We start from the raw sequence: 16950 nt of genomic DNA on the forward strand, positions 1-16950 counted from the left end.
CTGCTGCATGCCTGAGTAAGGACCTGTCCACACCTTCACAGACCCAGTTTCATTTTTGTGATATATGACCAAACTCCTGTAGCATCTCATGTACATACAGCCATTAGTGGCTGGTTGTTTTATATCACAACAGTTGATATACACTCTAGACATGCACAGACACTATTTAATCCAAATCCAATTCCTGTTGGGGACTAAAATGCATAACCACACATTCATATCAATTCATGTGATTATATAATAAATGGAACTAGGAAGAGGAACTATGAGTCAAGCTCAGCTGGCGGTAAACAAATTATTCTGAGAGAGACAAAGAGGTATAGGCCTACTAAATGAATCTCTTCTACTAGTAAAAACAAAAGGCATTATAAACTCATATCTGGGCTAAAACTGGGCTTTGTCACGAGATAAAATAACTCCAAAGGTTTAACTGGAAGTATGTTCTTAAACTGGAAGTGAGCAATAGAAGAATACAGCATGAGGTCAGAATAAGAGGGTGTGGCTCTGATAAATGGGACTTGAAGTCAAGTTAAGTTTGTCCCTGTGTCTCAGTGTCTAAATTTGGAGCTGCTGGGTTCAGAGTTGGTACAGGGTGTCTTGGTTACTGCTGCAGAAAGCTAATCCTCGGACAGCAACAGGGGGCAGGTCCCTCTCTGTTACAGTGCTGGGCTGGCTCAGTCTGACACCTCTTGTCACATCACTCTAATATCATTGGAACTGGCCAGAGCTGGTTTTTGCTTCTCCAGGCAAGCAACAGGTGACACTGAACACGATGTACACGTCTCAACGGTCAAATAGCATTCCTGCAAGAGAGGAAACCCACTCAGAAGATCAGCCAACCCCAACCAGACAGGACAGGTTCTCTGCTTCAACCAGCCTATACATCCATGGCAACAGGAGGGAAAGTAACAGTAAACCCCGTTCAAACTATGTCTGCAGAATGAGCCCTATTGCAACTTCTGGCTCCATTATCTCCATCATCACCAGCCTAGGTCAATGAAGCGGGTGTTTTAACCCTATCATTAGGTCATCAGTAATGTCTCTGTCATGTCTTTTACTCATGGTTGTTTCCACACAGTCTGAGATCTGTTAGCAGAGACTGTTTTAATGCAATAAGTAATTTGTATAGTCCACATACAGTATAGTACATTATTCATGCTGAACACACAGCAATAGTACTTCATCTGTCCTGTAGATGGAGACAGCAAACCAGAGGATTTCGTGAAGTGCACCTTTCTATTTTTTCTTTCTTCCTCTAGGAATTTGTATCTTCATAAAACGGACAAAAACAACATTTTGCCATCAGCCTGTTGTAGCTGTAGTGAGTAGCTTTTATCCAAATTGCAAATGACACATTTTCCCTTTCCACGTTGCTATAATATGGCCTCACCTGATTTGAAGCTCATTGTACTTTATTGAACTTTGAAGTGGGCAGCAGGATCAAACATCTATTTTTCAGTTACTAAGTGATAAATCAAATAATTAAAAACATAATCGACAGATTAATCGATGATGAAGGTTAGTTGCATCTCTGCCTTTGAGTGATACTATCAAATCGTGTAAACAATGTGAATACTAATACTCATAATAATAATAATAATAATAATAATAATAATAAATGTTTCACTTTGGGCTCTGGGGAATTGTGATCGCAATTTCTTTGGGTCTTTTCTAACTTTTTACAAACCAAGCAATGCAGAAAAAAAATCCATAAAGAAAATAATCATTAGTCCCATGTAAAAAAAAGTAGCTACATCTTAAACCAACTACAACAATAAAAAGCTGCTTACACATTAATGCACGGGTAATGATAATCTAATATAATAATAATATCTGATAATAATATCATATAGCCTAAAGTAGAAGTCATGGCGCCTATTTTTCTGCATTGAGCACTTTTACTTTTAATACTTATAGGCCTACATTTTCCTGATTATACTTTTACTTAAGTAATATTTTCAGCGTATTACTTTTATTTGAGTGTTGTATTAGTACTTTTACTTAATTAGTGGGTATGAGTACTCCGTTTGTAATGTTTTGGTTTCTAATGCCAACTTCAGCGTCGTCCTGTACTGTATGCTTTGCGCGCCCGCCCCCTAGAGCGCGCATCTCACCGGGAGCGCGCGCGGCGAAGGGGCGGGGCCGCGCGGAGTCTCAGCGCAGCCAGGGATGAGAAACTTGTCCCGGATATTTACCTTACTATACCTGGCTCTTCCGACGGCGCCCCGTCCCGAGGCTTTCACAGCGGACAGTCTAGGAATATGATCCGTCTCTGAAGCGGGACGACTGAGGTACACGTATGTTTTTTTGTCATTTAACTATCTCTTCTCAAAAAACATACATTGGCAAAGTTGTAGTTACGAGGACTGCCGTGGTTGGAGGAAGGTTTGCCATTGATGTGTTCCACCTTTTGGGTGTAGCTGTAGAAAACTTCAGGTTGTCAACAGGTTCCTTTATGGCGCTTTGGTTCAAAGTACAGCGAGGTCACACAGCAGTGTTCATTATCGACCAACTGACAGTCGGACAACATAAATATAGGCCTAATACACTGAGATAGGCCCTGTTTTTTCTTTGGTAGGCTATGTGTTGGGTTTGTGAAGCAGTAGAGACCATCAATGCTAGGTGTTCTTATGGCCTACAAGGTACACTTTTAACTTGTACAGATAAATATTTGGCAGAAAGTATGTGTTAAAAGAATCATGAAGTAAGATAACTCTATTTTATTTCCTCATCTGTAATCATGTGGGCACAACTCTGAACATATCAAAAATAGATGCAAAACCCCCAGTGTCAAACAACATGATGAATCTGCTTTTAAATGTAGCATTTACTTGTAAATTCATTAGAGGCCTGTCTGTGAGAGGGTATTATTATGGAAAACAAGTCACCAAACTAGGACCAGCTCTGTTTCAATATATTCAGAGTGTGTCACTGTGTTCAAACATTAACTCAAACCCTGTGTCCTTTCAGAATCAGTGTGAGACAGGCCGGCCTGGGCCCATTAATTGTTCACCTGGAAACCAAGACCGGACACATGTACGTACATATATTTGCATGAATATATTCACACACACACACACACACACACACACACACACACACACACACACAGGGGACTAATTTAGTTTCCAGAAGTTCAGCTTTAATGCCACCTGACTCATCTTTTATCAGCTCAGTTGTGTCATGGTTTGCATAAGTATGTCTTTTTTGTGTCACAAATATAGATATTCTCCAAGCTGGGGTGAGATGTTGGCTTTAAGCATGCATTAGCAGTGCATGTATGTGTGTGTTTGTATTCCTGCTGTGTGCTCCCAGCGGCTGGTCTGAGATCAGTCGTAGTCTAGTGTAGATGGGCGTGTTCAACTCTGAAAATGTTTAACATTCTTATCATTCAGCTGCCTGCCAAAGGCGGAGAGATGCAGAGACAGAGCAGCAGGGAGAGGGAAGGGACATGTTCAGACCCAGGCCAAATAATAAGGAATTACACAAACACACACACACACACACACACACACACAGTCACTCCTTTGCATTCACGCTGCATTACTCACTGCAGCCCGATGTTCCATCCAGCACATATATTACTCACAACACAATGTCATCCTCAGGGAGGTGCTTTCATTAGGAGACAACAGTCTGGAAACATCTGACACGGTTTTTGTGGTTTGTGTATGCTTGTGTATGTGTTTCCAGGTCCCCACTCAGTGACGAGCTGAGGGCAGGGTGTTTGTCTTGAGAGGGAGGTAGTGTTACCAAGGTAACAGACATGCCAAAACCGGACCTGCTTTGCCTAGTTCAGCTGCTGGACAGCACTATCGAAACCTTCAGAGTCAGCGTGCGTACCCCATCTTCAATCATATGTTGCTCCTATCTGTCTCTGCTAATGATCATATTGTCTGTGCATGATACAGTGACTAGCTTTCATATTGCTGTTGATCCACATCTCTTATTTAACACTTTGACCTTGGTGTGAAGGACACACTTACCTCCTGCAGCTTACAGAGCTTCTCACACTTAGGAACCTTTTACATCATCAGCATACTGTCATCCCATACGCAGCCTGACAGCAGTACACTCACACAAACTGATAAGCGTACACACACATGCAGAAAGGCAAGCACAAATCTGGCTTTCTCAGACAGCAGCTGTGCAGCATCGTTACGTGAACATTAGGAGAGCAGGGAGAGCGCTGCGGCTGTTTCCAATATTAAGCTCTCTATTACTCTCTTTATTATGACTCCTGTGTTTCTTGTGTTTCCATAAGTCATATTTGTGGAAGGCATGGCCCGTTTAAACCGATATTCACCTGGATGTTGTGTCCACTCACATGAAAAATGTATTTCCCGCTGCAAAAACTCACGGTTTGCCGCAGTTTACAGTAAACGTGGTCCTCCTGTGATGTGAATGTGCTTCCGGTAACAAAATGTGGGAGGAAAATGCAGATGAGCTGCATGTTACCCTCAGAGTGATTAATAGTTAAAGTACAGAGTGTGTTTATCTGATTTACAGCCAATTTTTTATTTTTAAAATAACCACAGAGAAAGTCGCAGCTTTTTTTAAAACCAAAATAATGATCCCTATCTATACATTAGGTTAGGCACTACTGCAACATATGGCACAATATATTTACATGTACAAATAAGCGACCGCTTAATGTCACTCAAAGTTTTGGCTGATAGTAATCTGCTAGTTTGTTTGATGTTTGCATCTTTCAGAAGCAGGATGAAGGTGTGGTTCTGTTGGACCAAGTATGCGACCACCTGGGCCTGCAGGAGAGGCAGCTCTTCAGTCTGCAGATCAGAGAATCCAGCACAGCCATCGCCTCAATCACGGCCAACACACACTCTCCTGTGAGCTCACTGTTCATCTGCTGCACATTTGGGCTGGGATTGTAATGTATTGCTCTCTCTGATTGCTGTTTAGACAATGATAACCACAGGGTATGCTTACATAAATGTTTTTTTTTAGCCCCAGTTAGCCATTATACTTAATGAATTTCTTTTTTTCTCAGAGATGGTTGGAGCCTGAGAAACCCTTGAAGAAGCAGATAAAAGGTGTCTGCCTTGTTCTGGCTCCAGAGAATTCACTTTCTTTTCCTTTACATTACTGCCGCAGACAAATACCATTTTGAAATGTTTCTTTTAAAATACATTTTAATACATTTATAGATAGTAGGTGTAGGAGAGAGGAGGATTGAGGTGACTTTGCGACTATAGATAAATGCCATTTCTCTGCAGGTCTTGCATCTCCCTTTTATCTGAACTTCAGAGTACGATTCTTCATCTCTGATCCTAACTCTCTGCAGCATGAACAGACAAGGTTAGTATATGTGCCTCTCGCGTAGCAGTCATATACCACTAGATATTGATCTGGAGAAGATGTATGACTCAGAAAGGTGCTTTTCTGCTGGGATTATCGATACAATTGAAGGCGTTAGTCAGTAAAGTTCCTCTTGTCTCGTCCCTGCAGGCACCTGTACTTCCTCCAGATCAGGAGTGACATTAGAGAAGGACGGTTAGTAACACAGAAACACAACCGCCCATCCCCCCTGTGCACAGTGTTTGTGTTGTGTAGGTAGCTGTGTAGTGTGTAATCATGGAGTATGATTGCAGGTTGCAGTGCCCGCTGAGTGCAGCTGTAGTGTTGGCCTCTTACGCCGTGCAATGTAAGTACCATCTCTCTACTATGATTAATGACTTAATAATAACCGAGTGAGTAATTAGTTTTGTTGAGGATGCTCTCAATAAGCAGCAGCTCTCCTACAGTACCCCAGATGTCAGTGCGTGAATGTGTGGATCTGGTTATGTGTGGATGCTCAGTGTCTCTTTCCATTCCTCGCAGCGGAGATGGGGGATCACTGTCCATCTCGACTCCCCGGTTACCTCTCCAAGTGCCACTTCATTCCTGAGCAGGATGAAGACTTCCAGTCTAAAGTGGAGGATCTGCATCCACAGCACAAGTAATTCATTCAAGTTTTATTACATCTAGTTGCCACTGACAAACAACCAGTTTGTTGTGCAGTTGGTTCCTGGTGTTGTATGTGACTCTGTGTGTTCTCAAGGGGGCTGAAGCAGAGCGAGGCAGAGCTTTGTTTCCTAAACACAGCACGGACACTGGAGTTGTATGGAGTGGAGCTGCATGCTGCCATGGTAGAGTGATTCCCTCGCTTAAACATCCACCTAATGTTCTAGTTTAACTTCCTATGCATCCTCTTATTCCTCTCATTTTTGACACTTTTTGTCATTCCCTCATCTTTCTGTCTCTCAGGACACTAATGATGCCCCTCTGATGGTGGGTTTGGCCTCTAGTGGTGTTGCAGTATTCTGTAATATGATTTGCTCCAGTTTCTTCCCCTGGTGAGTGATGATGCCGCTAATTACATGTCTTAGTCCTGTATTTTTGTCTTTTCCTTTAATCAGTTGCGTTCTTCACTTGTAGGGGGAACATCATCAAGATTTCATTTAAGAGGAAACGCTTTCTTATACATCTGAAATGTAAACATGTAAGTCCCTCTGTAATTAGTAACTGTAATTATTAGGACATACAAAGTTATACACTTCACAAGCTTGACTACGACATGGTCTACATAGACGTGAATATAGCATTGATTGAATGATTCATATCCACACTTTTGGCAGGTTGTTTCTGTGTGTTTATGTGTGGGACAAGTAATAAATCATTTTACAAGAGGCAGTTACTTTATTGCCGGCAACAAATGCAACCTGAGCAGCTTAAGTTGGAGATGTGTTCTTGAATATTGGAGTTGGCAAAGAACTCCAACGTTATAAAGCATAACAAAAACTCTGTATGTTGCAGGGGGAGACCCAGGATTGTGAGGTATCTCTAGTTCTGCCCTGTCCCAAGACCTGTAAGAACCTGTGGAGGTCCTGTGTGGATCATCACTCCTTCTTCTGCTCCAACCGGATTGCCAGGAGCCCCAAACACAACAACAGCACAGTTCAGTCCTACAAAAAGCTGATAACACAACACCTGGGCCTTGGCAACAGTAAAACTGAGAGGTTAGCCTACACCTGTAACATGTATATTCATATTTACATTCTCGTCATAAACACTGAAAATGTTCTTTCTTTTCCCTCCTAATATGCAGTGGTCCAGTGTGCCAGCGTGTGGTGGGAGGGATGGTGTGGAACCCAGTCCTGCGGAGGTCGATTTCATCAGATTATCTGGAGACCAAGAGTCTGCCCTCTAGGTCGCCCCCAAACACCCCCAACTGGTACGACCTGCAGATCAACCACAACTATATGTTCTCAGATTGTGTCATTTGATCAAATCTTATACTCTCCTGGTTCTGCTGGTTTGTCTCTCCGGCAGGCGAAGTCCTCGAGTTCGCCATGGCATCCGTAAGCCTCGCCCATCCTCAGTTGAGCTGACCAATGACCTGAAAGATATGTCAGAGGGGGAGGATGTCTTCTACACATACAGGGCGTCTTTGAGCAGCAAGGACAGCGAGGGAGACACTTCACCGCATCAGTAAGTATCAGTTACAGAAGAAATGTGTATCTGTCTACTTCTTAGACACACACATATAATCTCTCTCAATTCAGTGGGCTTTGCTGGCATGATGCATGTTAGGGCTGAGAGTTTAATCATTTTTAAATCAACATTTCAATTGGATTTAGTGCAATGTTTGAATCAAAGAAGCTGCGACTTAATTTACAACAAGATTTTGCTAGTTAATGTAAATTATAAATAAATAAATAAGTTGGCCAAACCATTTAAAAAAAACGTCCAGTTGTTGTCTGCTTAATGAGGTTTTTGCTTTTCTACACTAGTTAGCCTTGGCCAAAGATTTTCTTCGAGAGGGAAGAAGCACCACTATGTATTATTTTGATATCTGGCTGTTGGGAGAGATGGAAAGTGGTTTAAATATGTGATAACTGGTACAAAGTGATCATGGTTAATACTGTGTAGACCACCAGATAGGCCTGTGTTTAATTTATAGAAAACAATTGCAATATAAATCAAAATTGCAGTATTGGTTAAAAAAAAAGCAATTACAGTTTTTCTCAATCAATTTGGCACATTTACTGAAACCAACTTACAGTTGTCAAAACTCTAAGTACAATCCTCACACCATACACATAAGACACACACATAACGTTTGTTTTCATTCAGCACACCACTCTTTGTGACCTGCAAAAGGTGATTACTCACTCAAAAGAATGAACTCTTGTTTCAAATGTAAATAATTGAATCAATGAATAAAGTATTGTCATCAAAACAAAAGGTTCCTTGATCATTGCTTGAGCCAAGACAGTCAAAATGCAAAGACATCTTGTCTAATGACAGTGTACTCTGAAAGTGATAGTCACACACTATGTGATATTGTCCAATTGCTAACATTGTATATTTAGGCAGCTGAATAGTATTGATATGAGCCATGGCAAACACAATACTTTCAACAAAACATTCATTTTTCATTGTATGTAGACACCAGCCAACCGCAAATACATAAAGAAAGCATGTACAGAAAAAAATTATATACAACAGCAAAATTATCAGGAACTACTGTACAATATGTGCAAGGAAAAAAGAAAATAGGCTGCACGCTCCGACCAATGCATTTTGTACCAAAGCAATTCTAAATGACTATAGTCATGTGAACAACTGACCTAATGTTCATATAAGCAGTCATATAGTTTGATAAAGTTTAATAGTCATTTGACGATTGTGCCAAAGCAATTGAGAAAAACTGTACTGTAAGTCATGCAGTCCAAACTTGGGTTTGTTTAAGCATTTGTGTTAACCATAGTAGGATAAAAAAAAATCTTATGATATGAGAGCATTCAAAATTGTATTATTATCACATCTGAAAGTCATCTGTTCTTTATTTAATTTCTTTCTGGCTCTTATAGCCAGGGGACAGATGATGCTTTGTTGCACATTGATGACAGTATAGGAGAGGAGGAAGATGAACACCGCTCACACCACAACAACAAGGTCCGTTATCTCATCATCAACTCTAAGTAAGTGTATTACTGTTTATCCACCCATGTGTCCATTGATTCTGAGTACTTGTGTGTATGCAGGGTGCTCTCGGCGACGGTGACTTGATGCTGATATGTATTGCCCCTGATCATGACGGCAAGTTTGGCTTCAATGTTAAAGTGGGTCTCTCTCTTACACTCTTTATGTGGTGTGTCTCTCTTACAAGGCAACGTTTTACGTTTTTCTAAATGTATTTACACACATAATGTTTGTGTTGTCACACAACCCCTCCTAGGGTGGGGTGGATCAGAAGATGCCTCTAGCCATATCCCACGTTAAACCTGACTCTCCGGTAAGAGCCGACTCAGATGTGTTTGTGGTTTGACGGCCTGGTGTCTCCAGGAGGTGTCAATATAACTTTATGATAAAATGCAAACACAATATGGACTGATGACTGCTGTAACGATTAGTCAATGAAATGATTAGTCACTTGCCAGAAAATTGTGTGTGTGTGTGTGTGTGTGTGTGTAACACATGATACTATTTTGATAAGCGATTATTGCGTTATTCATTTGTCAAAGCAGAAATGCCAATGTGATAGTGATCTAATTATCTTTGGGTTTTGGACTGTTGGTCAGACAAAACAAACTATTTGTGAACGTCACCTTTGGCTTTTGTAAATTGTGGACTTTTTTTCACAATTTTCAGAGGATTGGTCAATTAATTCAGACATAATTAACTGATAATAAAAATAAATCAAAAAAAGGTTAGTATAGCCTGACAGATACTGGATTTTTGAGGCTGATATCGATATTTGGTAGTTTAAAAATCTGATAAGGATATATCGGCCAATAATAATTTAAAAAAACAAAACATAAATATAATCTATTGACTCATATCCTTTTTAGATTTTTTTTTTATTTGGGTTATTGTGACCCAGATAAATCCTGAGTGATACATTTTACGGTTGAAAAATCAACCTGACAGCTCCCTGGTGGACAAACTATGTAATGGTGAAATGTAATGAAAGTTCCTCAAACCTAGTTTGTCATTTTTCTACTGTGATTTCTTGTTAGTTATTTGCCAACATTACACTGATACGATATATAATAAACTAATGATATAAAGCTGATATATCGGTCTAGCGCTAAGCCCTAGACTGAAATGAGATTGATGTATGGTGAGGAGATGTCAGCTTTTAAATGACTGTGTTGTTTGTAGGCAGGTCGATGTGAGCCCAAACTCTTAGAGGGAGACCTGCTGGTGCTCATCAATGGTCGAGACATTTCTGAACACACACATGATCAGGTTGTCATGTTCATAAAAGCCAGCAGAGAGTCGCACTCCAGAGAGTTGGCCTTGCTCATCAGACGTAAAGGTGTGTGTGTGTGTGTGTGTGTGTGTGTCTCTGTCTGTCTGTCTGTCTGTCTGTCTGTCTGTGTGACACATCTGCTGAAGCAGCATGTGATATAAGTGTGCACACTGTCTGTCATGTTTCTATGAATATTTATCACAGACTTGAACCATCCTTGGATTCCAGGTCCTGGCCGGGTGACACCCCTGCTGCAGTTGCCTTCCGCCCTCACACTCACCAGCCAATCACAGGGAGACAAGCCGTCACCTGGCCAGTTGGAGCGGGTCACGACACTGGAGGAGTCAATGAGACAGCTGGAGAGAGGAATACAATCTGGCACACTCTGTTTCCATTTTGAGGTATTTAAAATACCGGTGGGAGCTAAACAGTAAAAAGGTGTTTAAAAATGTATTCATAAGCTGGACCAATATATGTCTTTATTTTAAGCAGGATTTAGTTTGTCCCACCCAGTTATTTTTGATCACAATGAGCTTTTTAAGTGCTGTTTTTGGGACAGATGTTGGCTCTAATCTTCACCTGGAATCCTGACGATCTAACAAAAATATGCCGTCACTGGCCTGGAATTTTTTTTGTTTGAGTATGTTTCTGTGTGTTTACGTGCATATGTGTGTCTGTATGCTTGTAATTTATAGAATTTATACAGGAGGAAGCCTGGTCTCTCACTAAACTGTGCTCGGCTCCCTGAAAACATGGACAAGAATCGATATAAGGATGTTTTACCTTGTAAGTTCTGCTTATCTGTGTGCCTGTCTCCTGCCGTTTGTCTCTTCTCTACCTGGTGCCCTTCCACCCACCCACTGCTCTGTGCTACATTTCTAACCTTGATATGAAGCGCACCTCATGAAATTTAATTGGTTGAGCCTGCGGTGCGTCGGCGGCTCTATTATGACCCTCACCCGCTGCTCTCCTTTCAGATGATGCCACCAGAGTGGTGCTCCAGGGACAGGAGGACTACATTAACGCCAGTCACATTGAGGTGCGCATCACCAATGTAAAATTGAGTGTGCTGTCCCTGTCACATCTAATGTTAACTCATCCTCTGTGTGGTGTGTGTATCTCTGTATTTGTTTATTTGTCTGTCTCATAGGTGGCGCCCCCAGTGTCTGGTGTATGTTTACGTTATGTTGCGGGTCAGGGTCCATTGCCACAGACCTGCACTCACTTTTGGCAGACTGTTTGGGAGCAACAGATACACACCATCATCATGCTAACAACTCTGACAGAGAGGGGACGGGTATACATGCGTTCATAATTTTATACTCTACAGCCACATTCACACAGATATGGAAATGAGTGAACAGAAAGGGAAACACTTGAAATTACACAGCTCAATATCTGAGACGCATTAACGCAGTGATTACTGCAGCGCTACTAGCATATTATTATATGCTGTTTTGTGTTTTATTTGCTACATGATTACTGTAATTACAAGGTTCAGCGGTGATGTTTGCACACAAAAAAAATATAAACCGGCACAGTTGCGTAATTAAAGGGTTTCACGGTGTAGAGAATGGTGAAATGTAAAGTGTGAGCTGGATTCCAATGAGAGAATTAATTTAAAGGTTGGAAGAGGAAGACATATCCACACAGAGACAGAGGCAGCGAGATATGAAGGTCTTGTTGAATGAAGTCTCTCTTTCAGCTGTTGCTTGGTAACCAGATGTTTTCATTAATTGATCATTTTCCTGATATTCATCAAGTGCCCTGAGTTTCTCTCCACTTGGCGATCACTCTCACCCACACACATATGCACACACAAAATGACAATCGATTCACATTCTGCTCCTGATGAATTGCTTTTGTTCCTCAGACTGCCGGGTGGAACATACGCTGTTGAATATCAGTTTAATTTTAATGAGAGCAGAGTGCAGCTGATGTAGCAGTAGTAATAGATTGTATCCTGACTGATGACTCATGTCACGTATAATGTAATTTGTCTGTGATGTCATACACTTGCAGACCAAGTGCCACCAGTACTGGCCGCATCCGCCGGAAGTGAAGGATTACGGGCACATGCGGGTAAAGTGTCACTCTGAGGAGTGTAACCTGGCGTATGTGACGCGGCAGTTCACTCTGAAACACACACAGGTACAGTAGGAAATAACACTGTAATGATTAGTCGATTAATCAAAATGAAATGGCAACTTTTTTGATAATCATAATCATTCAAAGTCATTTTTAAAGTTCAAATATCTTGTTTAAATTCTCAAATGTGAAAATGTGCATTATTTTCTTGTATTAATATGATAGTAAATTTAATATTTTGGTGTTTTGGACATTTGATCAGACAAAACAAGACCTTTGATATCACCTTGAGCTCTGGGACATTATAATGTGTGTGTTTTTCTGATCTTAAATAGGCCAAAACAAATAGGTCAAAATAGGCCAAGAAAATAGTCTGCAGATTAATCGATTCTGAAAATAATTAGTTGCAGCCCTAGTAGCAAAGTGCCCACCTGCTTTCATATCCACATGAAACCTGAGCAAAGCATGACCATGATCACACAACACAGACCTTTTTCTGTTTGTATGTTTGCAGTGACATGTACCATGTTTGTGCCATATGTCACATAACAGAGCTCACTGCAGGCAGCAAACTATCTGCAGCCAACATACAGTCACCTCCGTGTGGGAGGCTTGGTCTGTACGTGTGCATGTGTGGGAATGTGCGTTAGTGTGTATTAACGGTGTGCAGGTGTGTCTTCCTGAGAGGTTTATCCGATCGAGTTTAAACACCAAAAGTTCAAAACACTTTATGTGGTTGATAATCAGATTAAAATTAGCTGTTTTCCACATTAACTTCCATGCCAAACATGTAAATAAAAAGACAATGCTCAAGGAGGCATGAAGTATGAAGGTACACACATGCATACACAGATACTGCTGTGTGGGCCCATCTGTTCCTCTGGTGGAGCGAGTTAATCTCTGCATGGAATCACAGGCCACATGACCATTTTAAACTCTAAACTCAGCCATTTTCTTCTCCGGCTGTTTTTCTTTTTACCGTGTCCCTCTTCACTTCCTATTCTCAGTGTTCCCTACTGGTCACGTGCAGGTTTGTTCTCCTCACCTGCTCAGTTTTTCCACTACACCCTTTTGTTTTCTTACATGCTGAATGTTGTCAGAGTGTTTGAGTCTGTAGGGCTGCAGAGTTAAGTCTCATGTGGGTGATATATTTATATAAATACACAGGTTATGAAATACTTAAATTTTCAAAATACTGTGTGTGTGTGTGTGTGTGTGTGTGTGTGTGTGTGTGTGTGTATGTATATGTGTGTCTGTGTATGTGTTAGCGGGGTGAGGAACGTGCAGTCACACACCTGCAGTATGTCGCGTGGCCCGACCACGGTGTACCCGATGACCCTTCAGACTTCCTGCTGTTCATCAGCTCAGTCAGGGAGAGGAGGAGAGGTGAAGAGCCACTAATGGTACACTGCAGGTAACACACACACACACACACACACACACACACACACACACACACACACTGTGTATACTCTAATTGAACACTGCCGGCATGTACACCTCTAAAATCCACTTAATGCTGTGTTTGTTTTGAATTTCAGTGCTGGGATTGGACGGACAGGTGTTCTTATCACCATGGAAACGGCACTCACTCTGTTGGATGAGGGTCGGCCGATGTTCCCGCTGGACGTGGTCAAAACACTGAGAGATCAGCGAGCCATGATGGTTCAGACCACGGTACAGAAAAACAGAACAAGGATTTATGCCACAGCGATTGTTCTCTCCTTTATTAAGTTCTTTATTTTAATTTATGGCATTATGATAACCTGTTGCTTTAGAGAATTTGAAGCTTTCCTCAATATTCATTGTATTTTCTTTTTGTATTGTATTTTTCTTTAGGAGCTGTTTATTATCATAACTTCAAGCTGATTTGTCTTCTACATGTAGTCTAAAACTTGTCAAACTTGCGCCTTGTTTTAATTTGTTTTATAGGAACATCTGTCAGGTGAAAGACTTGGTATAAGGTGGGATGTGCACAGAGAACATCTCATCACTGTGCCAATAATTACTTTTTAAAGGCTAATGTCCCTGTTTTTGACATCTGTAAGGATCCTGTCATCTTTAACCTTCATTAATTCTCAGAGACGTGGCTGCCACAGTTTTATACTGATGGCTGATGAGCGAGAGCAGGCAAACTGAGGTTGGAAGCCATGCTGGTGGCACCTCAGCAGCATTTGTCGAGAGAGAGGAAAGTGTTGCTCATTGCTTTGATAGGAGGTAGTACTGGGAATATGTCAGCCCTCCGGTCACATGCCTGCTTCTAGGCCACTATCACCCTTATTTTGAAAGGAGATTCAGTCCCTGAGGCTTCTTCTCTCTGATGTTTTAGTGCTGATGGAATTCTTCCTCAGTTTTTCCTCATATGTTTGTGTCTGGGACAGTGGTGGAAAACATGCACAGTCAGAGGACAAACCTTCATGTTAATGAGCCATATGTTAAAGGATATGGCTGGCATTATTCTATGAATGCACAAATGCACAGTTTACAAAGCAGTCTCAGTACAAGGTCCACTCAGTAGCTGGTCTGGAGCTTTCGATCATATCACACAATCTTCCTCAGCAGATGGAGTTTTATTTTTAGCAGCGTGGCTGTATAGATGGCAGTGTTGGTTGGTCAGTCCACCACTTTGGTTCGGACTGAATATCTCAACAACTATTCAGTGATTTGCCATGAAATAATTTTGTACAGAGATTCATGGTTTCAAGACAACAAACCATATTGACTTAAGTTATCCTCTGACTTTTCCTCTAGCGCAACCATGAGGTTCACATTTCAACAACGTTGACGGTTGGATTGCCGTGAAATTTGGCATGGGTTTATGTCCTCCTTAGGATGAATTGTAATTACTTTGGTGATCCACAGACTTTTATATCTAGTGCCATCATCAGGTTAAAATTTTAATTTAACCAGTTTGGTTTATGATCAAATATCTGCTAAACTAATCCCATTACAATCATTCTCATCTTTACTTTGTGTTTAGTGCTGATTAGTAAATGTAAATGCTAACACGCTAAACTAAGGTAACATGGTAAATATTATACTTGCTAAACATCAGCATGTTGTCATTGCGAGCATGTTAGCATGCTGCCGTTAGCATTAAGCTCAGAGCACCGCTGTGCCTAAGTACAGCCTCACAGAGGTGCTAGCATGGCTGTAGACTTTGGAAATGTTACTCAAACTGCAGTAAAAAGTGCATTGTTGGGGACTATTATCAGCTGCGTATTAATACGTATTTGGTGTGTAAGTGAGTGTTGGCTCATTGACGTGTGTAATAGTTTTTGGACAACAGTGGAGCTGTATGACACAGAAGAATCAGGCTTTTGGTTTTTACAGACTTGTTGGTAGGATCCGTTAATTGTTGATTTGTTCTTTTCATGGAATTTAACTAGGAGGAAAAATATAGAATATAATCAGTACTACCCTTTCAAAAACAGCAGTGTTGTGTAACATCTAGTAACTCTTTGTTGTGTGTTTCAGTGTCAGTTCCAGTTTGTGTGTGAGGCCATTCTGCAAGTCTACAAAGAGAAACAGGAGGGATCTACAGCATCGTAGCCCAAATCAGCAACAGGACCAAAACAGACACATTTACCATTTCAGCCTCATCTCATTGTAGGTGACTGCCACAGAGGGACTTACAGTGCTATAACAGATTAACCTCTGTCACCGCCCGTGGGACTGGTACACATACTGGATAATGAGAGTATAACCAGCTTCAGATCACAGCTGTCTGTGATCTGTGTAGCCTAGATTCAATGTGAGAGAATGAATCTTACACCTAGTCGGCCTTAGTGTTTGCTGATTTGCTTGTACACTTGTAGAGGCTGTGGTCTCCATAGAGACTGATGTAAAACTGATGTGAGCTACTGATTTCTGTCCAAGAGGCCACTCAGGAGTGTTGCCTCTACTTATTAAGCTATGTGTGCCTTAGACTGACACCTTCCAGTCGATCGGTTGAACGGGGCGGCAGAAGCAGACCAGAATCGTTAGAATCTGTAGTTTATCTGTGTCCAAACACAAAGAGCATGCAAAGCAGGCTTTAGATCACTACAGCATATACTGTAAGGGCACGGCGTCCGCCAGAGGAGCACCAAACCCCACTGTTCAAACACTCTTAAATTATTAAGACACTAAATAAACACTGATTTATACTCATGTGTCTGCTTTGTCATTTCTTTTGACAGTGAACGTCACAAATTACAACATTAAATAAAGATATGTCACCTTATGTTGAAATTCTCTTAAGGCTCTTATTATGGTGTTTTATACACGCCTTTTTCACACTTCTTTGCAAAATGAGGAGTTTGCTTATTTAACCTTCAGCTGAATGTCTCTAAAGCTGGCATCATGTCACTAAAACTCTCAGCATCACAAATCAGCCCAAACTGTGTCTGGCTAGGGCAAAATATTGTTTTAAAAAAAGGACACTCTAACAAAATGTAATGCCAGCTTTGAGGAGTTCAGTGTCTCTGCAGGTTTCTGATATTCTTTAATGATGTATAATTCATAGTGTTATGTTTCTGCACTCCTTATTATCTTGTTCTTTTTCAAACAATATTTCGCAGCCATTAAGAATTGGTATGCTAGTCCAAAGTACCCACTAA

General features: G+C 41.1%; 1 protein-coding gene across 7 annotated transcripts; it reads left to right on the top strand.

The window, feature by feature from the left end:
- Positions 1-2127: 2127 nt before the first annotated feature.
- Positions 2128-16501, top strand: ptpn3 (protein tyrosine phosphatase non-receptor type 3). Of its 7 annotated transcripts, XM_078252981.1 has the most exons (28): positions 2130-2291; positions 2579-2642; positions 2971-3036; positions 3694-3835; positions 4716-4850; positions 5012-5054; positions 5238-5319; positions 5470-5514; positions 5613-5665; positions 5842-5959; positions 6062-6149; positions 6268-6356; positions 6439-6502; positions 6817-7019; positions 7109-7234; positions 7333-7491; positions 8877-8961; positions 9051-9128; positions 9245-9301; positions 10171-10327; positions 10466-10662; positions 10957-11047; positions 11239-11300; positions 11412-11558; positions 12284-12412; positions 13618-13763; positions 13891-14026; positions 15827-16501. In XM_078252981.1, the coding sequence occupies exons 4-28, from the start codon at positions 3767-3769 to the stop codon at positions 15899-15901; spliced, it is 2634 nt and encodes an 877-aa protein (XP_078109107.1). In that variant the 5' UTR covers positions 2130-2291; positions 2579-2642; positions 2971-3036; positions 3694-3766; the 3' UTR covers positions 15902-16501. The 7 variants fall into 7 exon arrangements, 6 of the variants coding, with proteins under 6 accessions (XP_078109104.1, XP_078109107.1, XP_078109106.1 ...); XR_013502127.1 differs by lacking the exon at positions 3694-3835 and having other exon boundaries at positions 2128-2291; positions 13618-13752; XM_078252978.1 differs by lacking the exon at positions 3694-3835 and having other exon boundaries at positions 2129-2291.
- Positions 16502-16950: the final 449 nt, after the last annotated feature.

This window comes from Sander vitreus, chromosome 6 (genome assembly GCF_031162955.1).
Source record: "Sander vitreus isolate 19-12246 chromosome 6, sanVit1, whole genome shotgun sequence".
NCBI lineage: Eukaryota > Metazoa > Chordata > Actinopteri > Perciformes > Percidae > Sander > Sander vitreus.

What these genes read in the sequence shown, in the direction of transcription:
- ptpn3 (XM_078252978.1), top strand. Translation starts at nt 2,616, where the DNA reads ATGCTAGGTGTTCTTATGGCCTACAAG. An exon ending in GTGTTCTTATGGCCTACAAG is followed by an intron (nt 2,643 to 2,970) that starts GTACACTTTTAA and finishes GTGTCCTTTCAG; the next exon opens with AATCAGTGTGAGACAGGCCG. An exon ending in CACTCTGTTTCCATTTTGAG is followed by an intron (nt 10,663 to 10,956) that starts GTATTTAAAATA and finishes TGTAATTTATAG; the next exon opens with AATTTATACAGGAGGAAGCC.